A 26,101-nucleotide genomic window follows, 5' to 3' on the forward strand; every position below is an offset into this window, starting at 1 on the left:
CTTCTAGCATTTCTTCCTTTCTCTCAAATACAAAATCCTTCAATGTCACTTGGTGGGCATAAGTCATAACTCCAGTAATTTCCAGCGCTGTTCTGCCCAGCAGGACCTTGCTGGGGAGTTATTCCATGGACTCCCTCCCATACCTCTGCATTTCAGGGAGGTCGTTTTGGAAAATAAAAGAGGGACAAAGAGATAATGGGTTCATTTGTATGGATAAGGGAATTATTTAAGAAATGGATTCTCAAAATATTTCTCCTTGAGCCTTCGACGGACTTAAATAAAAGATGTTTCTGTTTAACTGTGAAAATGATGCAGTGTTACTGACCAAAATGAAAGACCAGCAACACTCGAAAAATTTCCAATAACCATAACTCCCCTAAAGGTATTGATTTTTTTTTTATTTGATAAAATTAGTACTAGAATATGTGAGGATTGTAGCCCTTTAAGAAATGGTGGGGATTTTAATCATATTGGTCTTACTTTTTTTAAAAATAAAAGATACTGTTTTGTGTATTAAAACAAAAAAACTTTAGAAGTACCTTTATAAGCTCTGTGGATAAGTGTTATCTGGTAGGACTGGTTTGGTTTCCTTCATAGAATAAAAGAAAATAAATTAAAATAGTGGTAGGAATTTTACCACCACTTATTTCCAAAACTTCTTAAGTTTCTCTTCTGCACATCATTAACTGCAGAAATTAAGCTGTGCTCAGGTCATATCCACACACCTTCAATTTAGTTTATTTCACTGGTGTGTACTGTGGTGGTTGTCTTTTCAAGTGCAGAAACTTTTGTCATCACAGGATTATCCACAGAATTTAGCATCTTTTTTTTTCAGTAACACGAATTGTACTTATTTGTGATCATACTTAGGTCTATTTGTTAAGATCTCGATGTTACTGAGAGATCTGCCTGAACTCTAGAGGCTAAATTATTTACTATATTTAGAAATTTCATTCCTGATAAACAGTCTCTCTATCCTATGACATACATCATTAGAATAAATGAAGGAGCAAGTAGGTGTCACCACAAAAACATGAACTTCGAATGTGTTAAAAAAGGAAAAAAGGCTTTTTTTTATAAGGTATTATGCTAATAATTATTGCAAAAATTTCATTTTTATGTGCTGAAATTCCCTCAATCTGTAGAGAAGTCAAAGCAAATGGTTTAACTTACTTTTTCAGGAACTGCAGTTTGAGAGACTGACTCGAGAACTTGAGGCTGAACGTCAGATTGTAGCGAGCCAGCTGGAGAGATGTAAGCTTGGATCAGAAACTGGAAGCATGAGCAGCATTAGGTAATGTATCAATTCTTGATGTCTTTATAATTAGTAAATTTTCTTATGAGTTATCACCAAGAACAAGTTTGATAATCTTTTTGTAAAATAATATACACTAGAGAGTCTGAGATTTTAGTAGAGTTTGAAAATTTGCATTATAACCTGCTTTTAAAAAAGGAAATTTCTTGCAATTTTGTATCTTCTTTGTCCAGTAACAAAGTAGTAGTCACGTTTGGAATTCGTTGATTGCTGGAGTTTGAATGAATTTTCAGCAACTTGTTTCCACCACCAATACAGCTATAATTTTCAGCTGAAGATTTTTAGCTTCATAATTACAGAGATGTATTGGTAAGTTTTGTGAACCTTACCAATCATAATTTTATCACTCAAGGTAATAATATCTTTAGAATTAATTATGTAACACTGCTGACTTTTCATCAAATTTTACTGAGAAGACATAAGCCACTCTCTTTGTTTAAACATTGGTTTTCTTTAAGAAAATGTTCTGGTACATTGTTTGGAGGATAACAAGTTTATTTAAGAAATTGTAACAAAAGGAGACTGATCTCTTGGTAAATTTAGTGGAAGTTGACTTTGCATTTTTTAGCTTCTTGATATGTGTGTGTGTTTTCTCAGTGTACCTAATAAATGGAAGATGATGGTACTTCAGTTTCAAGAATTAAGAAAAAAATAAGTTGTATAGGCATGTGTTCTATTTTTTTCAGTGGAAATATGAATAGATAATACTAATATAACATGCCAAGCTTGGTGCCAAGTTTTGTGTGATAATAGTAGCAAGAATACAAAGAGCATTGATCACTTTCTTAGTTTAAGCTATTCAGACTATGCTTCAATCAAATTAATGATTTTTCCATGATAAGTAGGAAATAATTATTTAGTAGAATACCAAAGATGTAACAAAAATATGGAATGTAAGTTCAAATAAAATGGCAAAAGTCAGAAAAATCTTGTACTAATTCAGCAACAGATGTACATGTAGTTGACTTAAATGTAAGCATTCCTAATAAATCAAGTGAGAATTAACTCTTTAAGACAAACTCCAATTTTATAGAAAGACTGTCACCATCTAGACTTGTTAATGTTAGAGGAAGTATGTCACTTAAAATTATTTAAGCACAGTCTATGTTGGCATGTCAAGTGCAGTTCTCCAGCATTTTTAATTTTACGTATGGTATGACTGCATTTCAAGAAAGTTATCTGAAATGTGTCTGATTAATATGGAGGTGTGTTTAAATAATGGTGTTATTTTAGGATTATTCCAGTCAGTGGTATGAAGGTTGGGAAATATGTTGTTGTGCAGGAGATGTTTCCTTGGTGAACTTTTTTCTTATTGATAAAGTTATACTTTTGAGTTACCAGCAATATCAAGGGCAGATGACTCGGAATGGGTTCTGAGACTCCAGTTACTCATGAAGTTTAATAATTGGACTGCTAATCTGTCTTTGAATAACAGAAGAAAAATGGAATAAAATAACAGAAGTGATTTTATGCAAATTTTTTTCTGTAATTTGCCCTTGAAATGTTTTACATATGACCAGGCAGTTTGTAGCACTTCAACTAAAAACATTTAAAAAATACCTGAAATACTGTTTTGCAGGAGATAACATCAAAAGCTTACAGTTAGATAGCTGTCCTTAGACTTGGCAAGTGATGTAAAGAGGAAAGAAATATTAATCTAATTATTTGTTATTAATTGTTTGTGTTGGGTTGTTGTTTATCCCTTACATATTAAGTGAGTAATCTTATGTCCAAAAAACACTAAATCATCATTGGAGGGGCTTAGAACTAACACAAATATGAAATTAGTCAAGTATCTTTCTGGCTTGCTGCGCTGACTTTCCAGTGCTCATCCAGATTTGAGAAAGTTTCTTTAGCATTGTGTTCTTTCACATATCCTTGATCTATGGTAATTTTTTTAGGGGATTTGGGATTGTATTCAATAGGAATTTTGCTAAAAAGGACTTGAGTGCGTTCTTTTCAGGAACAGGTACTTGGCTGTGAACCAAAGGCAGACTCAATTGCTTCTAATGAAACTGAATAAAATACTTAAACCGTCAGTTAGGAAAAAACTTGTGAACTCTTCCCTTCCCCAGTTTTCCTGTTGGCAGACTCTCAACAGTTCATTACTCAACCTGCTGAGTATTAAAATTTTATGGTACATTCCATAAGGAAACAAGTCATGTTCTATGCTATTCCATTCCTCTGGCTGAAGACCTTATTCCTTCTGTGCCAGATCTATCAGTCTGTCACTCCCTTTGGCATGGGGAGGCAATTATATGCCAGCATATCTTTAGAGTTCTTCAGTCTCTGATAATTTTAAGCACATATCAAAAAAATGCACTGTTAGCAGATCCTTAAAACTAAGTTTCTGTTTCCTATTCTTTATCAATGTTTTGAGCATTTCTTTGATTTTTCGTTGTTTTGGGGTTTTTTTGAAAGAGCCTTAGTGTTTGAACTGAGGAGCGTAGCTCAAACGTAGCCTACTCTTCTTCTTTGAACACAGTGTTTGCACATTGGTCAGGCAATAGACTTTTTCTGAACTGAATTTCTACTTGCTTCTGAAATTGGTAGAAGTGATGTGCCATTTGTTATTGAAAATCTCTCAAATAGACTGGCATTTGTGCCTGAGTGCCTGGAGGAATATGCAGAAGCTTCTGTATCTTACAGGTATCAAAAATAAAGTCTAACAAACTGAATAACAGGCAAACATACCTGCTTTGTATATGCTTTTTTCAGTAGAGTTCTCTCCCTTTAGAAATGCCTATGTTATTCACACTTTATTACCAGGAAACTTAGGTTTTCCTTTGGTAGATATAATTTTTGCAAACTCATTGAAAATAAAGGAAAGAAAGTCTAATTGATAAACCCATAAGATCCTTCATTTCAAGAACATTGAAGAAATAGCTGGTGACATAGGCAGACAGCTGCTGCTGTGTTGGTCAGGTAAAATTTTAATTACATTTTCCTGTACAACTGTCAGTGTTAGATTTAATTTGGCTACTTGTTGTGAAAGGAGTAGTCTTTGTAGATATTTAATATTAAGGATTGACAAATCCAGTAGCCTCATAGAGATGAGACTGCCGCCATCTAGACCTGCACAGACTGGAGAAATGGGCTGAATGGAACCTTATCAAGTTGAAATTCATAAATGATTTGCAAATGCATCTGGGATGGAGTATCCTCTTGGTACAACACAGCCAGGGATAGAAAATTGCCTTGCAGAAAAAGACTTTAGGACCTTGGAGGTGTTTTCCAACGTAAGTGATTCTCTGAGTCAGCAGCGTGTCCTTGCAGCAAAGGCCAGCTGCCCCTTGGGCTGCAGCAGCAAAAGTGGAGCCAACAGGTCAGAGCAAGTGATTCATCCCTTCTGTTTGAACCTCTTGGGGATACATCTTGAGTGTCCCATCCAAATTTGGGCATCCCACTACAAGAAAGGCATCAGCATGCTGGAGCAGGTCCTGTGCAGGGCTGCCAGGAAGGCGGGAGGCTGGAGAGCACCTGGGTGGGAAAAGACGCTGAGGAAACAAGGGGTTTAACTACAACAAGAGAAGGGTCAGGAGGGGTCAGTCTTCTGATTGCAAACAGGTAAAGGAAGGACATACAGAGGACAGGGCAAGAGTGTTCTCAGAGGTGCATTGGGGTAGAATGATAGGTGACAGATAGGAGTTGGAACACAGAACGTTCTAATTAGGTGTAAGGTGTTTTTCACTATGAATTTGGTTAAATGTTGTCACAGGTTCCTCTGATAGGTTCTAGAGTTTCCATCTGTGAAAATAATAAGGACTTTCTGTTCTCACTTGAGTTTTTCTGTGGGTTTTTTGTTACTGTTTCTTCATAAATCCTGGGAATAGAGTTGTATTAGTTCTAGAACTATTTTTTTTTTTTTCCCATCAAATTACCGGCTCCCCAGGGAAGTGGTCATAGCATCGAGGGTGCCAGAATGCAAGAAGCATTTAGATAAGTCAAGCACATGGTTGGGTTCCTGGGGCTGTCGTGTGCAGGGACAGGTGTTGATCTTTGTGGGCCCCTTTTGACTCAGGTTATTCTATGATTCTATTTAAGTATTTCAGGAAAAACCCTCTCTTAACTGAACCGGTGAATGTGTTTGCTTTTGCCTGTGAATTTGGGTATTAAAATAAGAATATGGGTATTTAAACAAAGTTGAAAAATGCATGGCTAGTATGGATTCTGGAGCAAAATATGAGGCAAAAGACAAAGATATGTTTGTCATATTATGAGGACAGAACAGGGTTTTTTAATGCAAAGAGTTTGATCAAAAGTCCTGTGTAAAAAAACACTGCAACTTTCGAGTAAAATTTATACACTATCGTACAGATAGAAGATACATTTCAATACATATTAGAAAATAGTTTTGCCTGCATTGTGGTTCTGTGTACACTCAAGATTTATGAGTTAAATATATTAAACCTTTTCCCATTGGTTTGCTTACAGTGCTATCTCCAAATGCTACTTGGAAGCTTCTAACTTGAAAACAAAAGTTAAAAAATCCTTTTAATTAAATGTAAATTAGAAAGCTAACTTTTAAAAAGAAAAAAAAGTCAACAATTACTGCAGATGTGAATTAAAAAGGATCAGTATTTTATCATGTTACCTATAAAAATGTCAGTTATAGATTTTTTTACGTTTTTAAAAAACAACCTGATAGCATGGCTGTTTTTAACAGGATTTTTAAAAGTGATGTTCTTTAAAGAGATGGGCATTTCACCAGTGGGGAAGAAGATTTTACTTAACTTTTGTGAGCAAATGCTGTAGCTCAAAATTAATCTCATTCTGCAGTGTGTGTTTGCTTAGTAGTTCAGAAGCTGAATAAGCCTTAAGTTTTGTCACACACTGTTGCTCATCATTGTGGATTGTGTAAAGCTTAACAATTCATGCTTGGCTGATCTTTCATCAACTGAATTATTAAAAAATGTTTATCTGAAAAAATTAAAAATGGCAATAAAAGCATGCAGGTTTTTGAAAATGTAAGATTTTGAAAATACTAGTCACAAATTCTACAAGTCAGAATTAATTAGCTGTGATAAGACGACATTTTGTAGGATTTTTTTTGTTGTGCCATTTTCCCCCCTTTATCTCACAATGATTTTATGTTGCTTTAAGTGACCAAGTCAAGTATCAAAAAGATGCAGATTGCTCTACTCCTGAAGAGAATTTTGTCAATGTTAGACATGATACTGTCAGAATTATTTCTAGATCTTGTGCAAAGCTAATCATGTGTGGGCTTGTGATAAAGCAGAACATCCTAGTAAAAATATCTTGTAGGTAGAAAGAGGTAGAAGAGGTTAAAAGCATCCTACCATTCTTTGCTAGGAAACCTAATTTTGGTTATAATGCTGTTAAGCCAGAATGAAAATTATATTAGCTGGAAGGAAGCATTCAATTAGAAGTAAACAATGTGAAAATGTGCAGGAGTTTGTTATGCCAGAAGGTTTTCACTGAAGAGTTTGCATTATTTGAGTTCTTTGCTATCTCTGGAAGGCATGCATCCAAAAAATACCTTTAAAAAACATCACCACTGAAAAGAAAACAAAAAAATACCAAAAAACAAAACCAAAACAAAGAGCTTTTCTTAGGAAAAGTTGAAAAGATGGTATTTTTCTTGTATTCAGAATCCTTGAGGAGGAATCCTCTAATCCATTTGTATTACCTGAGAAGAAAAGAAACTGAAGCAGCCTTTGTCACACCCTAATTAAGAATGAACAATGTGGTTTTAATGCTTGGCCACATTTTAAAAGGTTGGTTTGATTAGTTTTGTTGTTTTGATGTTTGTTTCGGGTTTTTTCCTGTGTCAGTTTTCAGCCTATAGTTTAACTAAGTCATTCTTCCCCGTATCATTTCTCTTTTCCAATAATCAACTGAGCTACCACCAAAAATGTTAGTGACTTTGTTGGGTTGCTAGGATGGCTAGCTGCTGGTTGATAGTCACTGTGCTAATGTATGCCCAGCTAGGTAATAGCTGGATTCCTTCCGAAAGTAGCTGATAGCGCTTCTGAAAATCGGGCTACTGATTTCCATGCTCAAACACAGCATTTAGGAACTTCTCATGATGAGAAGGTGGAGGGGCAGGTGCTGATCTCTTCACTTTTGTGAGCAGTGACAGGACTCAAAACAACATGAAGCTGAGCCAGGGGGGGTTTAAGTTGGATATCAGGAAAAGGTTTTTCACCTGGCGTGTGGTTGGGCACTGAAACAGGCTCCCCAGGGAAGTGGCCACAGCACCAAGCCTAAGAGTTCAAGAAGCATTTGGACAATGCTCTCAGGCACACAGTGTGATTCTTGAGGTGTCCTGCACTTGGCCTAGGATTGGGAGACTCGATGAACCTTGTGGGTCACTTCCAACTCAGCATATTCTATTTTTGCCTGACTCTGAGATCTTGGAAATCAGAATTTTGTGGAATACATTAAGTTGTCCAGAAGTAGAATGGGCAGATTCTGCTTGTCATAACTGTTATAGAGTGCCAGGCCTAGTTTCCTACACAGTTTGACATCAATAGTTGATGTTCCTGGTGTTGTGTGTAAGAGTTTAAGTTAGAGTGTTCAAGTGTTCAAGTTAGAGAAAAGGTTTTAGAACTCAGGGAAATACTGAGGATAATATTTTCAATACTTCAGTATCAACTTGTACTTGGTATCTCTTGATCTTTTGATTGTGAGACCTAGAGACCTGAAATGTGATGAACTCTATGCTATTAGACTTGGTCAGTAAATTAGTTTGAATCCACCAAAAGAAGATTTGAAGAAAATGTCACTCTAGGAAATAAATTATGGCTGGAACAGTTGGCACAATTAATATTAGTAATGTGCCTACTTAATTATATTTTGAAGAATGACATTTTACTGGATGAAAGTATCAGACTCGGTATCTGATCATTCCAAACAATCTGATCTCAGATTGAGTTTGAGCTTGTCTGTGCTCAGTTTGTTGTATGTCCAGTATTGAAGAAAATGGTTTAAAAATGCTGATATAAGAAATTGGTACAAAAACGAAAAAATGAGATGAAGTCAAAGATTATTGTACAATAATATTTTAAATTAATATTTCTATTACTAGAATATTTGTCGCTTCTTTGTGCTGGTTCTCCACAATGAGGCATATGAAGAAAACAGATTAATCCTGTTATCCTCCACTGAAACTAACTGGTTTCATAATTTTGGAGCAGATAAGCTTCTCTTGATGAAAGGCAAGTTTCCAGCATATGTCCAAACAATCAGGTTTGGTGTAATTTTGTTTTCTACCGTGCATCCATTTCTTTTACATCAGTAGTATGGATCATATCATTCCCAGATAGACATGTCTCTGTAGGCACGAACTCCAACAGGACTTTTAAAACGCTCCTTCCGCAGATATTCTCCATCTTCTTCTGCTCGCTGAATATCCTCCAGAGATACCATCTCCATGAGAGGAGTAAGACAGTAATATTCAGCATTGCCAAACTCATTACATTGGCATGTAATGAAGTCAAGTGTCAGATTTTTGTTTAATCTCAATAAAGAGAAGCTGTGTCAATAAGGATATGGACATTTTTTCTGCCCTAAGAAAGGATCTTATATGAGGCTGCCAGTTGTCACTTATGTTCTTTCTCAAGTTATTCATTATGTCTTCTCTTTTATTCGTACAGAACATATAGGAATAATACAGGAAAAAGAACATAAGCAAAACCACAAAAAAAGCAGAATGACAAGAGTAAAAACTGATATTTTACATAACAATTTTTACTGATACGTGAGTCAATGAAGACTGTATTTAATAGTAAATTCTCTACTGTAGTGCACTTTTGGCATACTACTAAGTTATTTGAAAACTGTTTCCAAATTTTGCATTTAATATGTTTTTGAAGGCCTGACTCTTGAGTATGGCTAATTTGAAATAAGCACAGAAATGCTGATCTTAGGAAATACATTGTTAATGTAAAACTTGGTTCTGTCTTACAAAGTGAAGTTCTGTGCTCAGCCTAATGTTCACAAGCTGTATATTGAAAAATGGGGACAATTCAGCTTATCATAAAGGTTGGATAAGCACTGTAGTAGTTTGCCCAAGGACACAATAATAAAAACTATCATCTGAAACTTAAGGATATGTAGAATATTTATCAAGACTTGGGCACCAATGACAAGTCTATTTCTCTACAGCCCTTCTATCTCTACTTGCTGGGCACTGCTTTAATAGTTTGACAACATTGTGTTTGTCCCCATCCTTCCTTATTGTATGTTGAAATGTTTTTGGATAGGTTAGGAGTAAGACAAAATATATACTGAGGAAAAGGATATACTGAGGGAAAGTTCCTTATTATCAAAAAGTTGTTGAATTTAGACTGTTTGCCGACAAGTTTAATAAAACTTCTTCAGTAATGTTCATTTTAGTGCTTACTGCTTGAGAGTCAAAGGTATTAGATAGTTTTTTTTTGTGATATCTTAGATGTAAATTGCAGCTGAGAACAAATGCTGTAACACGGTGCTAGCAAGAAATGGCCATGGGCAATTGACTTCAAACATTGAACAGAAGTAAGGTATCCAAGGTGCTTCAAGGAGTGAGTTGTGAGAAACTGTGGACAGAGACCAAAGTGCTCTCTGTCATTAAAGTTGCCTGCTGCTTTGCATAAAAACAGGATTTCAGTCATTCCCTAGTTTGATAAGCTCACAGGTTGAGTATTTCTTTTTCAAAATGCACATACTGAGGTTTTGAAGGGAATTTCAGCTAAGCAGCTTTCTTGCTGTTTTTATAAATTTGCACCAAAAGACATTGCTGTTATCAGAGGAATTAAACATACCTTTGCCCAGAGTTATGGAGGTAATTCCCTATTTTCCTACAGTGATTTTTGCCTTCTACCTAATGTGGTGTATGATGGGGCAGAATACTGCAGCTTGAAGAGAAGTCTCTTCAGTGTTATTCCGTCCTTCCTTCCATGTTGCCAGGGTAAGGAGGCATCCTTTGAGTCCAGTGGCAAGAGGCCAGGAAGCAGATTTCCAGCTGCATTTAACATCCCAGTTAATGCACGTATGGGGGAAGTTAGAGGGGAGGAACCTTAGTTCAAAATGTGCATGTGGCATCTGGTAGAATGCAGACTCAGTCTATAAAGTGTAGATTGGTCAAAATTGGGGACTTGAGAAGCGAAGAGTAGGTTGAAGAAGTATGAGGAAAAAACTGGCAGAGTCTAGAGAAGAGCAGAAGAGGTGGATAAGGCAGAGGAGTCAGGGAGCTGTGTTCTTTCCTTACAGCTGGAGGATCAAAGACTGAAGTTGAAAATACCCATTTATCCTGGCTACTCAGTCTGAGAAATCTCGGAGTAATTACTGAAGAGATCTTACCAGCTTCATTTGCTGCTGTAAGCAGTCATCACATCTGTGTGTCAGTTCCTGATCTGGGTATTAGGATCCCTGCATGTCTGGAAGGCTGTACAAAGGAATAAGAAGCAAAGAATACCTGTCAGGGATTCAAATGAGTCTTTACAGTAGCAGCATTAGGCAGCAGAACAATTCCACAGGTACAATTCCATTGGATTGCCTTCAGCTATTACAAGCAGATAGTTCTTTTCCTAATGCACATTTTGCAAGTTATGAAATCTATTAGTCCTGTAAACAGCAGTGTCCCTCCACACAAGCATGACTTACCCCTCGAGCAGTTTCGAAATGGCCATGAAAAAGAAGTTGTGTACAAGGACTAAGTCAAAATGCAGTCAGTTGAAGGTGTCCCAGAACGCCAGGTATACCTTTCTTCATGTGTTTCACCAGTGAAAACAAAGCCTATCTTATTGCTTCCTTGAGGGAGAAAAAAAATCTGATGTTTAGTTTCAAAGAAATATTTCAAAGAACTATTGCAGTCAGGCATGGTAATGTTTTTTTTCCTTCACCACCCTTACCTTCTGCTTCTCACCATCTGACCTTATATAGGCAATTTTGAATTATGTCTTGAGCGTCCACTCTTCTGATACCTTTCTTCTTCTCCACTGCCAAAATTTAAATTTCACCTAAATCATTAGACATTGTATTTTGACAAAATGAAGTTCTTACCTCATGCTCTCAGTACTTCCTTGCTTTGGCAAGTCCTGATCACCTTTCAGTGCAGATATGGGAACAGTTACTAAAGCTGCCAGCCAAACCCTCATCCCAGCTGCTTTATCTGTCCCTAGCAAGTGATGAAGTTATTTTTCTATTAAGAGTCCTTTATTTGGGTTCTTGGTTTTAATAAAAGTGTAGTTGTTTTCCAATGCAATCTGATTTTCAATAGGAATGTATTGGTGGAACTTACAGACTTCCCTGTAGTCAACAGCTTTCAAAGGTCCACTCCTCGGAATGACGGTAGTAATTTCTACAGTCAGAGCAAAAGTGGATCCTGTATCTTGCCGTGATTTGTCTTGATAAAAAAGATTATTTTTTTTCTATTTAGCTGTAGTATTTGATACAGCAAATTTAAAACTTACCAATTCACTTAGAAAACAACTTAGGGGTGGGGTTTTTTTCTGTTCTTTTTTCCTAACTTTAGGAATTGACTGTTCTATTGCTCTTAATTATTAGTTATTCTCTTCTTCATACGTGGTAATTGGTCCTGATTATCCTTTGTGTTATCCATGTACTTTTCTGTTGGATTGACACAAGATTCTTCATGGTGCTACTACAACTGTGACTGTTCTGTAGTGGAAACTGAGTTATGCATTCTTTGATACTCAAGTATTTTGACTCCCAGAAGTGCTCAGGAAATATTACTAGTATATATATATTTGAATTGCACCCATGGCATGAATGGACACAGTTCTATTCCACTGGCATCTCAGAACTGGATAGCAGCGTACTTTGAATGGATAATTTTAGATGCTTTCTAGTCACGTTGCCACTTCAGCAGTTAAGGAATATTTTATAGACTTTAATATGTTAAACTTAAAGGGGCTTTTAAATCCCTCATGCTTTCAGCTCATAGATGTACTCTGAGCTATTGCTAGTTGTGTATAAATACTGTGCCTCCTGCTGGCTTTCCTTTACCCCTTCTATTTTTACCTTGTCTCTACCCTATTTGTTTGTACAAGCAAATGATGAAAAAAAAAAAACCCAAACAAAATACACACACACACACACCAAAAATAAAGCTACCCAAAACCAACTAACCAACCAAAAAAACCTGCCAAAAAAACTCCCACAAAATAACCCCAAAACTTTTGCATTCAGCAATTCGGAGCTTCTTCACTGTCTATGAAGTAATATACTCAATATACCCAAACTCCCCAGGTATAGAGAAGGAAAGTTTAGTACAAATGTTGCATTTATATCTGTTCTGTTATCTTAACTAGATCAAGATTAAATAGTTATATTTTCTTTTCATGTAAATCTACTTTTTTGCATTTTTTCTTAAGTCTTCCCAATATAGCTATTGACTTTTTTGACTGTATTCGTGAATGGCTAGCAGGAGCCAGTGGCTAACCTGAAAGGAATGTCTCTAGCTTAGATAAGAATGCTTTCTTCAAAGCTTATCAGAAAAAGCATTAAAAAAAATATAGGGCACCGCCAGTTGGTAGAAAAGTTTTAGTTTCATGGGAACTTCAACGAGCTTCACAGCAATGGCATTCCTCCCCCCACCAGTAAATCCACAGTTTTGAGAGGATTAACTTGGTAGTTGGTTCTATGGATTCTGGCCAGTATTTCCAGCCTCCCTTCTGGGTTTGAGCAGTACTCTCCCAACCTTTTTGCTGAACCCCTATCAGTAAAACATTTTTGAGCATGCACCCACAATATATGGTTATTTGTTTATTGATTACATTAGTGTATTACTGTATTAATATATTATGAACCTTATAAACCATACAACCCCCAGAAATTAAAAAAAGTATGAGAGAAAAATAAAGCAAACACCATTTTACAAAAATTTATTTCCTTTTTGTATTAGTGGTGCAAAAAAATTTTTTCCTGCACTCCAGTGACTTGTCTTGTGCAATGCCCAGTGTATCTGCACCCCACTTTGGAGAGTGCTGGGATGGAGGCCTAATAATCTCCCAGTGGTAATAACTTTTCTGCTGAGGAGTCTGATTGAAACCTTGTAGAAGCAGTCCTGCTTTAGGTCAGACCCTGCAAGAAAGGAGTCCAAGGCAGTAGTGTTGGCAAGATAAGCAAGGGAGCTGTAGATGGGCAGGTGGGAGTTTCCCCCTCACTTAAACCATCTGAGATCTGCAGTTCTTTCACAGTATTGGGCACATTGTGTAGGGAGAGCAGCAGCAGCACATCAAAGTTGTAGTTTTCTTCTTCTCCCCCTTCTTTCACTGCCTTTTTTCTCCATTCTCAGTGTTAAAGAGAGACACCATCAATGTTTTAAGTTTTGACCTAGATTTATGGGTTTACTGAATAATAAGTACACCGTTATCTTTACAGTAGGTTTATCCTACACTTTCCATGTAGCTCCCAGTGCTTAAGGGATCTTGCCTGTACTGGGGTAAGTTCCCTTCTGTAAGCTGAGGCATGTATAGTTGGGGTGCTATTATGCCATTCCTTTTGCCTTTTATATCACTTGTGAAGAGATTTGTTTATTCTAAAAACCAGTTGTAAGTAGTATTTAAATCTAAACTCGTTTCAACCACTTCAAGCTAACACAATAATGGCATTTCAGCAACATCAATCTGGCAGTGTTAGTCTGTATGGAACCATTTTTAGTCAGAACACCAGACTAGTAGATAGAGAACATTACAAGAATTTTCTTTATTACACTCATAGGACCCATCTAGCTATAATCAGTGCTTTTGTAGTTCAGCTATCCAATTTTCCCCTTCTTCTTGATTCACTGAAAGCTCTGGCAGATCTTTGGAAGCTCGTGGCCAAATAATTTGTCAATGAAGCGTATTGTATGTAAATTGATAAATGTGGCTGTTAGGAGGAAATAATCGTTGCCAATTCATGATGAGAACAGAAGACCCTATTAATAATTTGAAGCAATCATCATGTCCACTTTTTTTCTTAGTCTGCTAAATATATTGCATCACAATATATTGCATGTTGCTTCCTTGGGATATGTAAACTTAAGGGCATATGGAACTCTGTATATTTATGAAAAGCTTTTGCATAAAGCTTTCTGATTACCTCCATCCAGTCCATGGAAATCCTGTTGAAGAAATGAGCCAGAGATGTACCTTATCCATATGTAATGGCGTTTATAAATCTGCTCCTGAAAAGGGAAGTGTACCTTACACAGTAGATTCCAAAATTCAATCTGAAACAGCTTCTTTTAGCAGCATTTATGTTTCCCAGCTTTTGGGAAAACGATCTAAAAATACCTCAATTTAGATGTCAGAAGAGTAGAAGTTTCATTATTGGGTATTTTCTCATCCACCTCTTCTCCACTCTTTCCCTCTCAACTTACATCCTCATATTGTTCTCAGTTAGTGCTGTAATTAAGAAGGCACTGTATTTATATTTGAAGAGAAAGGCTTTAAGATTTTCACCTTCCTTGAGTCTTCAATTTTGGCACTAATATGAAGAGGACATTGTGTTTTACCCTCCTTAGCACTATAAGAATCTGGTTGTACTACAAGTCACTTTTGTTCTGATTTTGAACTGTTTTTCAATCCGTGTAAATCTTGCTGTAGCCAACTCTACTAATAAAACCTAAAAATGGATTTATTTTAGTGCCTTTGGAATAAACAAATGTTTCAAGATTAATCTCTGTTTCTGCAGCGAGCACTGGTACTATGTTGCTTTATTCCTTTGCAGTTAAATTTTGTTGACAGTTTATATTCAGCTTAGAATAAAGACCCCACCAACAAAAAGGGATATTGATATAATTACAGTAAATGCCCTTTTTCATGTTATTAACATAAACTGTGACAGGAACTGCCTAACATCAATGGTATTTCAATAAGCATGATTTTTATCCCTTGATGAATAAAATTTAGAGAAGGCCCTGTTACTATGCATAATATAACCCTTGTCAGGTTTTGATTATTTAAAGCATTTTTGATTGTTTAAGGCATTTACTGAAAATGTAGGTTATTAATTCCTTTTATTTTGTTCAAAATAATGCAGGATACACATAGTGAAGAGATACAATTTTGGCTAGTCATTTAGAAAGATATTATGATTAATGTACAGTTTTGTGCATTAATGCTGACTTTAGTGAAAAACAGTACGACATTTACTGAATGTTTAGAGAGTAGCACATCATTAGTTAAGAGTGCAGTCAGCCTTTTAACCGGGGGTACAATTTTTTTGGATCTTAATTTTTTTTTACTCTATCCTGTTAGGATTTAAAGCCATATTAAATGATGCTAAGCAGTAATAATGCTAAATATTCTTAACCTAATCCAATTATTAAGATAGGATTTTAAAGGTTTATTTTGCTCTTTCATTCAAATTATACACAGGACTAAGTTGATTTGATGTTACTTTTGCTGTTCAGAGTTCAAACGGCTTGAATTTAGCTTGTGAGATACAGCAGATCTCATAACAGAAACTACAAGAATATTCTCAATGTCATTTTTGTAAATATTTGGAATCTCATGTTTTCAATTCCTTCTGTATTTTTCTTAACATTTCAGTTCTGGTTTAGCTTTTTGTCATATTTATAGAAATTTCTTCTGTCTCTCCTTTTCTCTTTTATTGATATTATAAAGGTGTAGGAGTTTTGATGAGCAGTGATCTGTTCTGTAGGATTCAATGTTTTTGCCACCCTGAAATGTCTGATGAGGTAAATAATTTATTTTACTGGAGTGATGTCATATTCATGAGTTTCAAGACCCAAGAGCCCTGAAGTCTTAATAACTGCAAATCCTTCCCAATTAACCCACTCTGGAAAATAAGGTGTGTCTAAAAGGAGGGAGATTTTTTTTCTCTGTTGATCATCTCTGGTTCTCAGCTAATCTAGGAGAAGATACAGGATTCTCCAATCTACTTAAGAATCTCCATACTTCTCTCTCTGTTGGCTTCGGAGGTATTTCTTCATTTGCTTCTGGAAGAACAAACAGTTGCTTTGTGTCCTTAAGCTTTTTCATCACTTCATGATGAAGATAGGCCCCTCTATGTATTTCATTCAATTATGTTTCCTGGGTCAGAATCAGGGGATACAAGACAGAGGTAGTGTAGTTTGGAAAAAATGGTAATGCTTTCATAGATATTGGCAGTCTGACTGAATACAGTACTTCCATGAAGGTCTGTCAGAAATACTACATGCTACATTTCTTGATAGTCACTGTAAAAAGAATATTATATGAAAACACATGTACATATTGCAGCTAAAATTTTATGACTTTCAATGAAATGTGCTTGCCTTCCTGCCTTGGGTTCCTTTGAACTGCTCAGTCTGAAAGCCTTGCACTAATGTTGCTGAAGTTTGTAAGCAATCTAGTAAAAAATTTATCCCTTAAGTCTGTTTTGACTAATGTTTAATTTTATTGCAGACAAATCTCAAAGAGGAATAGCATGCAATGTGACTTGCAAGCAGGCAGCAAGCCTTTTAATGGAAGATACAAGTCTTGCAGCCAGTCTTCAATTCATTGACTGCTCATTAATTTCAATGGTATTGCTTGGGTAAAGAAGTTTGAAAATGACCTTTGGTTCTGGCTGTTTAAATGTTGCATCATTCTTATGGAAAAGAACTATGAAAGTAGAACAAAAGGTAGTAAATTCATAATTGAAAGTACATTCTGTAGATTTGCTTCTGTATTTGCTTTAACTTATTATGTCATGGTCAACCGTTAATCTCAAAGAAGAAAAAACAAAAAAAAAAACCAAACAAACCTCCCACCTTACAGCATTGGGTTGACATTGGTCCTTCTTGTAAGATGGAATTGCAGGAGAATGCAGAGGTTTTGAAATGGCCTATACAGTAACAATTAAATTTTAAAATATATGCATTAAATTACAAATTCTCTTTTGTGGAACTTGAGACCCCTGAATATCTTTAGGAATATGATTATCAAGAGTGTCAGGGCAGAAATTCAAGGTCATTTTCTAATGGACCATTTTTATGGTCCAAGGTGAAATTTTAATTGCTTTTCATAACACAGTTTGTACAGAGATAAATATTGAAGTTTTACTTCTTTGTTGAATTGTAATGCTTCTTTTTAAAAGTAGGGGACCTAGGTGGTGTACCCTGTAGATTTGTTGATTTCCTTCTTTCAGTTCTTTTGTTCCCATGTGCAGGGGAATGAGGAAAAAAAAAAGGAAAAAGGAAAAGGAGAAATTTAAAAAAAAAGGAAAAGAGCTTTATTTGCATGGAGGAAGGGCAGGGACTGAATGAAGCATTCAGTTCTGCCAAGGCAGCCATTCTCTTCTGTGCCATCAGTACTCTGCCAAGATTGTCACACTGTGATACCTCCTTTATTTTGAAGTTGGAGACTTTCTAAAACTAGGTTGTTTTAGGTCTATGGGTTTACAGTGTGATAGCATGAAGCCTGATGGGAAATATTCACCAGGAACTACTGCCTGGAAAAGCTTGACCAGTTCTCTCTGAGCAGAAAGCTTGCAGTGTAAGAAATGCCAACAGGAGGAGAAGCAATGGATGTGGTATAAGGTTACTTTACTTGTTTGATAGGACACTGCACAATTAGTGTGACTTTTCTTATCTTTTCCACTGTCATCTTGATGGCCTTTTGGTAGCATCTGGGGGCAAAGCTATTAGCATTAAGAAAAAAAGATTCAAATACATGAGGACACACAGTCTCTCATGGGAAATATACCATCTTAAATGGCATTGCTTACTTTCTGAATGCAGCTCAAAATGCCTTCAAATTCCAGTTTTGACTGCATTGGATATTTTAAATAGTGTGATGATTTACCCAATATATATATATATATTTTTAAAATAAGATTAAACAACCTCACGACATTATTAGAAGTTACGGCAAGCATCTAGATTTTGGACTAATACTATGAGAAAAGAAATGCCTTACTGCATTAATTTTCAGAATAATTTTTTGTCAGTGTTGCAGCATATGATTTTCATATTTCATATAGATTCATGAGCTATAGAATAATTACTACAGGAAATATATTTTCTATAAATAGCTAGGGGTTTTATTTTTCTCAGAATCAAAATTATGTTTTCAATTAATGATAATAATATCAGGCAATTCGTTAAAAGTATATTGTGCATCCTTCACTGCTTTCCAGGTTTTCTCTGAGAGTTTTAATGTGTTGTAAGTAAAAACCCCTAAAAGCTTAAGTGCTCCAAATAGTTCATGGCTATTAAAGATAGTGCTCAATTACATTCAGAACGGTGATACTTTGGATGCTATGGATTGTTACACTGGTATTTGGGGAATAGATGCAACTTTAGGGTTTCTATAGTGAATGGCTTCCTGGACAATTTCATTGAGCTTGGCCATCCATTGTCCAGACACGGAGTTTTGGGTATCTCATTCTAGCTCCCTCACTGTTTAGCCAAGTTCTTTTCAGGTGGAAGCCAACTGTGCCTTTTGGTTCTTACTTCACTTCAGAATTTTTCATTGTTTTAATCTGTTCTGCACTTGAAACTTTTAATTTATGCCTGCTCTGGTGTTACAGTAATGACATACCAGGGACGGTTGGTGTACTGTAGCAAGGCACCTGTCATTGCTCCCTTGTACACAGGATAACTGTGTAATAAAATGTAAGAGATGTTAAGGAATGATCCCATTTCAATGAAAACTATAAAATAAATATATATGTAAGGCTTTCACAGACATTTTTTGAGTATCTGTAAAGGAAAAAAGTTGTATAAAATGAAAAGGCCAGGAATTATTTTATGGGGACTATTTAGGCATTCTCGGAAATAATTATACCTGAAAATCCTTTCTGAGTGTATTCCTGTGCTTCACCTGCAGAAAATGTGTACTGCTTCTCTGATAGATAGTGTTGTCAGTTTTACCAAGTGTTGCAGCCAAGTGGCAATATATTTGTTCTCTCTAAGATATGTACGAGATGACTGCACTTGCAGACTGGCTGTGAGAGTGACAGTGACACAGAACTTGCTTTTGAGTTTGCTGATGTTACTCCATAAATGTATAGGCAGGTCATGCTTGAAATGAATGTGTCACCATTACTTTGCTATACACTGGTATCTTTAATGTCATTTCCATTTCATTACCCTACCCAGAGCAATTTAAGTTACCTGTGATAGCATTTTTGTCTGCTGTCAACACAGTATTGGTAAGGCACTCAGGGGCCAATGGAAAATAAATGAAGAGTGTGGATATCCTTGCCCCCCTGCAAGATAAATTTGCAGAATGGTGCACTAATAATGCTCAGTAATTTCTAGAAAACTTTCCATGTCTGTCCTGTGGACTAGCTTTCAGCCTGAAAATGTGTGACACTGAGACCAAGTGTCACTTTCCTAAGGGCACAGAGTCAGTTTGTAGGTGTACCTTTTCCAGTCTAGTTTCCTTGATGAGCACTGAATGTCCATTGTTGGTAGCTGTGTCTTCAGCCCTGTGCATTGCTGTGTCACCTGAGTGGACCTTGGATGTATGTTATGGGTAACTTCTCTCCTGGATGGACCTCTTGGATGTGCACTGCAGCTTGTATTCGGGTCTGTCCCCAGCCCTACCTCTGGGTACTCGTGACTCAAGCTGCTAGACAGATTCTAGACCTGATCAGTTACTTCACTGTTTTGGGAACTGGAGGTAGACTGATACCACCACCCTGTCTGCTCAGTTCCTTGGCAGGAGTTAGGAGCTTATCCACAGCACAGTGTGGGGCACTGAGCAGACCAAAGATGTGTCCCTGGATGTTTCTTCACAATGATCTTCTGTCCTTGACGGCTTGAAGACTACTATTCTGGAGGAATCTCCCGTGTGATGGTCCTGGTTCTGTGGGTGGGGGTATCCAAATGAGTGCAAAGCTTGAGTGCTGTGTTTCCATATGAAAATGAGCTCAGGATGTCTGTAATGGAGACATGTCTGTTTTGCTACCCCCTAAAGTCTGATGGTGGTTTAGGGTCCTCAAAAACTAAGGTTTTCATTTTCAGCTCCCATGTTGCAGTGTAGTAGTATAAGAAGCACTAGAGAGTAGCTTTGAACCCCTAAGCCTTTCAAGAGCCTTTTGGGTGGCATATGAATGCTTAGCGAGTATTTGGTGTACCTCTGGAACAATGTTTTCAGCTAATTTTCCTCCTAAAAGTATCTAGTTAACATGCACTGTACCTCTTCTGCAAACTGACATTCCAAAAGGGCTTTACTTCATGGATTTGCTTCAAAGTGATATTACTGCTGAAGACTGAAGGGAGTACCACAGATGCAGCCTTAGGACATGGATTCATCTTATGATGACTGACTGCCACTGAAAGGAGCAGTAGTTGTCTCATGCTCACATCACTTTTTGTGTGCTTTTTCTGCTTCCTCTTCTAGTTGTCACACTAAACGTTCCCTGCTTGGAGGGAAAGGTAACTCATGAAAACCTCAGAGTTTTCCCTCAGATCAGCAAGCTGAGGAGAGCCACTGGAGGGTTGCACAATTACTAAATTTAACTCAAGGGAAGAGTCAGAAAAGCAGGGAGAAAGCAGGTCTACCCCCTCTGGCCTCTGCCTGCTGTTAGATTGAATTAAGTCTAATATGAAAATACACCCTGAAGGAGGAGCATGTGAGTTTATTTAGAGAAGATTATCACTGTTGCTGCTGGTTGAAAATTCACACAGCTGAAGATTTGCTATTTAAAAAATATGGTGGAATTCCCCAAAACCCTAAGATTTTTTTTTTTCAGCAGATAATAAACATTGTCAGATGTCTTGTGGAGGTCATTCTTGAGAAGCAGAAAAATAATGCATATGTATTTGGTTTTCTTAATTTATTCTGACCTCCTCAGAAGAATGCAAAAATTTCAGAAAGTAGTAGCAAACTGTTAAAATCAGTATGATATTCATAGGCAGATACAGTAGCTAATGCACCACTGAGATCATGCTTCTTTTATTCATCTTTCCAAAATCAGTTTTAGTATGAGGTCACTATTTTTCTAAATTTTAATTTGGTTTTGTGTATCTGTACTTTGATGATGATAAAGATGAAAATTTTATATTGTGTTTTTCTACCTGTAATTAACAAAACTCATATTACCTGCTCTCTTTCCAATCTATTTATCTTTTTCTAAGCATAAAAACACCACCACCAACCCTTCTTTAAATGCCATATTAAAACACCACTCAGTCTAGGATTGAATTTTGAGCCTCCTGCTGGAGCTGCTCCCAGCTCACTTTGAACTAAACTGAACAATGGGACAATTCTATTCCCTAAATACACATTTTGTTAGAAATAAGGTTATCTAATTTGAGCACGTTAGTTGTGGAAATCAGAAAGTCTCGATGCTGATGTATAGGCAGATTCAGGTGGAAGTTCCAAAATCAAATCTGACTTTTGTATTCTTGTACTGTAAGTTGTTTCTTGCTGCTTGTACATGAGCAGCTTCCAGAGATTTTTCTGGATTGAACAGGTACATTTCCTCCTAGGCTCATGATGGTCTGGGCTTTTTTCCCCAAAGATTTCTCTGCAGTATAGCTGAGATCTGCTTTCTGCTCTGAGCAGAGCCCCTCTCTTCGGGGCGTTTCTCCCTTTCAGCCTCATCCTGGAAGCCCTTCCTCTTCCCTCTGGATAATTGTTCTGAGTGCAGCAGCCAGGAAAGATAGCTGACCACACACACTTTTAGCAACAATGGCAGATAATGTTTATGCATCACATTCAACAACACCATGTGCCCAATAGACTCTTAAAATATGAAGACAGAGGCAGACACCAAGGAAGATCCCTTTGGCCTTAGTTATATCCTGCAGTTGTTGTGAGCCTGTAGCTAGGACAGTCCAGGCTTAGCACTCAGTGTGTGCCAAAGGGCTATAACTGGTTGAACAATTTAAGGTATCTGATGTTTATTATATCCGTTACATTAAGCCTGCTTTGGGAAAGTGAAGTGTGATAAACAGATCCAGCTTCAGAGACCTTGGCTGAACTGACAGTTCCATGGTTACCATGCCATGAAACCAAAATGATTTTTCTGCTGGGAAAAATATCCATGTGAGTATGTGCAGCGAGGTTGTGTCAGGATATATTGAAGTATATAAGTTTGTGGTTAGAGCTTTAGACAGAAATTATCAAGGCATTGCTTCTGTAGAGTGCTTAAGGATTGTGATAGAACAAGCTTTAGAGTCATTTACAGAGAATTTGCATATACGGCATCTTACCAGAAATTTTGCTGACCTTAAGGAGGATCCACATCTATTTGCCACATCTGTTCCTCACCCCTGGTGCCTTCATCATTCTGCCTAGGATGTCCAAGGAACCTGTCTGTCCCCATAACGTTATGTGAAATTATTCTGTCTCTTCTAGTTGCACCTCTGAGTTGCATCCAACTGAAAAAGCAACATAAGGAAATCAAGAATAATCCAAGACAAAAACTAACCCAAGGCACAACCATATCAAGTTTAATAAGGGGCAAGTGCTGGATTCTGCAGCTGGGAAGGGACAACCCTGGATGTTCAGATAGACTGGGGAATGAAAAGCTGGAAAGCAGTGCTATGGAGAGGGACCTGGGGGTTCTGGTCGGTGGCAAGTTGAATCTCAGTCAACTCTGCTCTGTCAGCCAGGAAGGACAACCGTGTCCTGGGGGGCATCAGGCCCAGCATGGCCAGCCGGGCAAGGGAGGGGATTGTCCCCTCTGCTCTGAGCTGGGGCAGCCTCACCTCCAGTGCTGGGGGCAGGTTTGGGTGCCACTATATAAAACAGACATTGAGCTCTTAGGGAGCATCCAAAGGAGAGCCACGAGGGTGGTAAAGGACCTTGTGGGGAAGCTGCATGAGGAGTGTATGAGGTCACTTGGACTGTTCAGCCTGGAGGAGATTGAGGAGATCTCGTTGCAGTTATAACTGCCTCATGAGGTCAACAGGAGGAACAAGCACAGATCTCTTCTCCATGGTGACCAGTGACAGAACTTGAGGGAATGGCCTGAAGCTGAGTCAGGGGAAGTTTAGGCTGAATATTATCCAAAGGTTCTTCACTCAGAGGATGGTTGGGCACTGGAACAAGCTTCCCAGGGAAGTGGTCACAGCACCAAAACCACAAGAGTTCAAGAGACATTTTGGATAATGCTCTCAGGCACATAGTGTGATTCTGGGGAGTTATTGGGCAGGGCTAAGAAGTGGACTCAGTGATCCTTGTGAATCCCTTCCAACTCGGAATATTCCATGATTCTGTAAATTTCATGTTTTAACTTTTAACTTAACTTATGAGACAGAATTGGTGAATTCCTTGTTCCTAAGTCCTTTGTACATCTCACCTAAGCAAAAAAGTTAGTCTTTTTTCCCTCAGCTCTTAAACCTCCAGATGAATATCTGTGGCTTCTTGAAAAAAGCTGGCAAATGTGCCTTCTCTCTGCATGCCCTTGATGAATGTGAGGAGAGTATCCACTCTACAGCCCCAAACTCTTCTAGCTGCAGAAGGGTCTGCTTTGTGCAGAGAGCATAAGCCTTCAGACCTCTCCCTTTTGTCTTCATAAGGTTCTCCTCATGGTTTGCTACTATTTTATGAGAAAAGGGGAAGGTAGGAACAGAACAAAGCAAGACTCAAAAACATGAGGAAGTGGCAGAGAAATTTAAATGGATGTTTAATAGTGAGAGGCTCAGGAATTTAGTAGCAAGGTAAGGAGAGTAAGTTAGAAGCAGGAGAGGGTGAGTGGTAAGCTGGGACTGGCTGAGCAAGCACAGGAAGACAATGGTGTACCAAAACTTGAGAAAAGAGTAACATGAGATTATAAAAGGAACTAGGCTAGGTCGATGGGAGCTGAAGGAAGTGGGTAGACAGTTTCAAGATAAGGAAGACCTGTTTCAGCACAAAATGATGATTGTTAGACTCAAAATTTTATTATCAACAGTAGAGTACACACCATATATATGTAAAAAAGAAACTTTTCAATGCAAATAAATAATTATGTTGTCTAGAAGTTAAAATAATAAAGGAAAACTTCATTTGAAATAGCTTATAAATTTTAAATGCAGGAGACACTTTTGAGTAACTGCCCCTTCACTCTGCTGCTGTTTGTATTCTTGCAGTGTTCCTCTGGTTCCTGGAGCTGAAAGTGTCAGTCTTTCTGAACAGGAAAGGGGGCAATTAGAACAAGCTTTTAGCAGGGTGAGGGCTTTGCTGAGCAAGGTTCATGGTGAGGGTCCCTTTCTCCTCAGTCTTGGCTCTCTTTTGGGGATACTTTTATGTAATGTCTTACCACAGCCTGTCTTCCCCCTGCTTTCCAAGTTGGGGAGCTGCACACTGCCTCCCCAAGTACCATTATGCTGGAGGAGCTGTTTTGTCACACAGTAATTATGAAGGAGTGCCAGCCCCCTGATCTGGATGCCCCCAAAATGAAGTCATTGTAGGGAAGCACAGGCATGTGGCCATCAGACGACTGCTGCCACAGCTGCCAGAGCAGATTCCACCAAGACAGAGCCAGACACATTGGGTGATCCCATGCTGCTGACTGAACAACATACCTCTGATCTTGTGCTAGTGATTGCAAAAACTGTATTTACATAGCTCAGGGAGAAAGACTGATGGAAAAGACAAAGATGCTGGAGTTAAAATCAAACTGGAAAAAGTGGACCTACATGTTGCTTTATAGGGAGATGGAGTCTGACTCCCTCCAACCCAAGAAAGGGATGTCAGAGTTATGAGTACTTGTGGATACAGTATGAGGACTGAGAAAAACAGCTTGGCACTATAAAGCAGAGGAGATCATGCTTGGAGAAAAGGTACCATTATGGAGTAGGAACAAATGTCCTGCAGGAAAGCGGGGTTGAGTTCAGGGTTGGTTCTTCATGTTCCCATTCCTTGCTGTCAGCAAGTGTCTATTGGGAAGTATGTCCAGTCTTGTTACAGGCAAAGCTTACCAACCTTCGAATTTGCCAACTACTTTATTAATACAGAAGATTGCAAAACCAATTCAGAAAGTCTCATCAAACTATTGATCTGCGTGAATCTCAGCATGATGCCATATTTGTGGAGAAAACTCTGCAATAGTTTGTATCTGTGTTGAAGATTTTCAAGGTTACTAATCCTTACTAAGTCACAATCCTTAAGAGGGTCATCAGGGGTATTTTTCTATAATCATTTGTGTCATTCTGCAAACAGGATGGATCAGCTAAAAGAATGGTTCATAATTATTATGCAGTTTGATGTATTAAAAAATTAAAGATAAAAATAGTTAAATGGAGTTTATTGTGCTCAATATTCTCAAAAATAAGTTCCTAATAATTTTGAGATTTCTATTTCTATGTATGTTTATGTTTATATACACAAGCAATATATATATATATATATATATATCTGAAAGCGAGCAGACTTCTCCACTCCTGTTCACTTGCAGTAATAGTTTTCTTGTATCATGTCAAGGTGCCAATTACAGTCTAATGGAAAAACATATTTAATCTGTGCTTTTATTATATTTTGGATATATTTGAGAGAAAACAGTTGAATTGGATAATCAGTCTTTGAAAATAGCCTGCTTTTTCCTTTCTAGGAACAGAGAATTTATCAACAAAAACAGTAGATGAGGATGAAGCCAAAACATGTATTTATAATGAGAGAATCAAGTTGTGTGTTGAGGCTATAATGCAGGGATTTTTGTTCCACTGTATTAAATGGCAGGCAAAGGCAATAACAATTTTGTTTGATATCAGTACATTAAAGTAAATGCTCAGCTCAGATGCGTTTTGATTATGTTTCAGAAAAGATTCATTTTTCAACCCAGTCATCAATCTAATTTATTGGTAAATTGAACTCAAAAAGTACGACTCAGTACCTACATATATTTTAGGTTCTCTTGAACATACCAAGGAATGTGTCACTGATGGGGAGGCTTTGTTAATTTTTG

General features: G+C 37.4%; 1 protein-coding gene across 3 annotated transcripts in view; it reads left to right on the plus strand.

Moving 5' to 3' along the window:
* Positions 1-26,101, plus strand: part of CTNND2 (catenin delta 2) — a 633,671-nt gene that overhangs the window by 243,755 nt on the left and 363,815 nt on the right. For all 3 annotated transcript variants that reach the window (XM_066326477.1, XM_066326491.1, XM_066326484.1), the window contains one exon: positions 1,182-1,294. In XM_066326477.1, the coding sequence (XP_066182574.1) occupies positions 1,182-1,294 (113 nt within the window). The remainder of the gene's footprint in view (positions 1-1,181; positions 1,295-26,101) is intronic.

Source organism: Sylvia atricapilla, chromosome 1 (assembly GCF_009819655.1).
Source record: "Sylvia atricapilla isolate bSylAtr1 chromosome 1, bSylAtr1.pri, whole genome shotgun sequence".
Lineage (NCBI taxonomy): Eukaryota > Metazoa > Chordata > Aves > Passeriformes > Sylviidae > Sylvia > Sylvia atricapilla.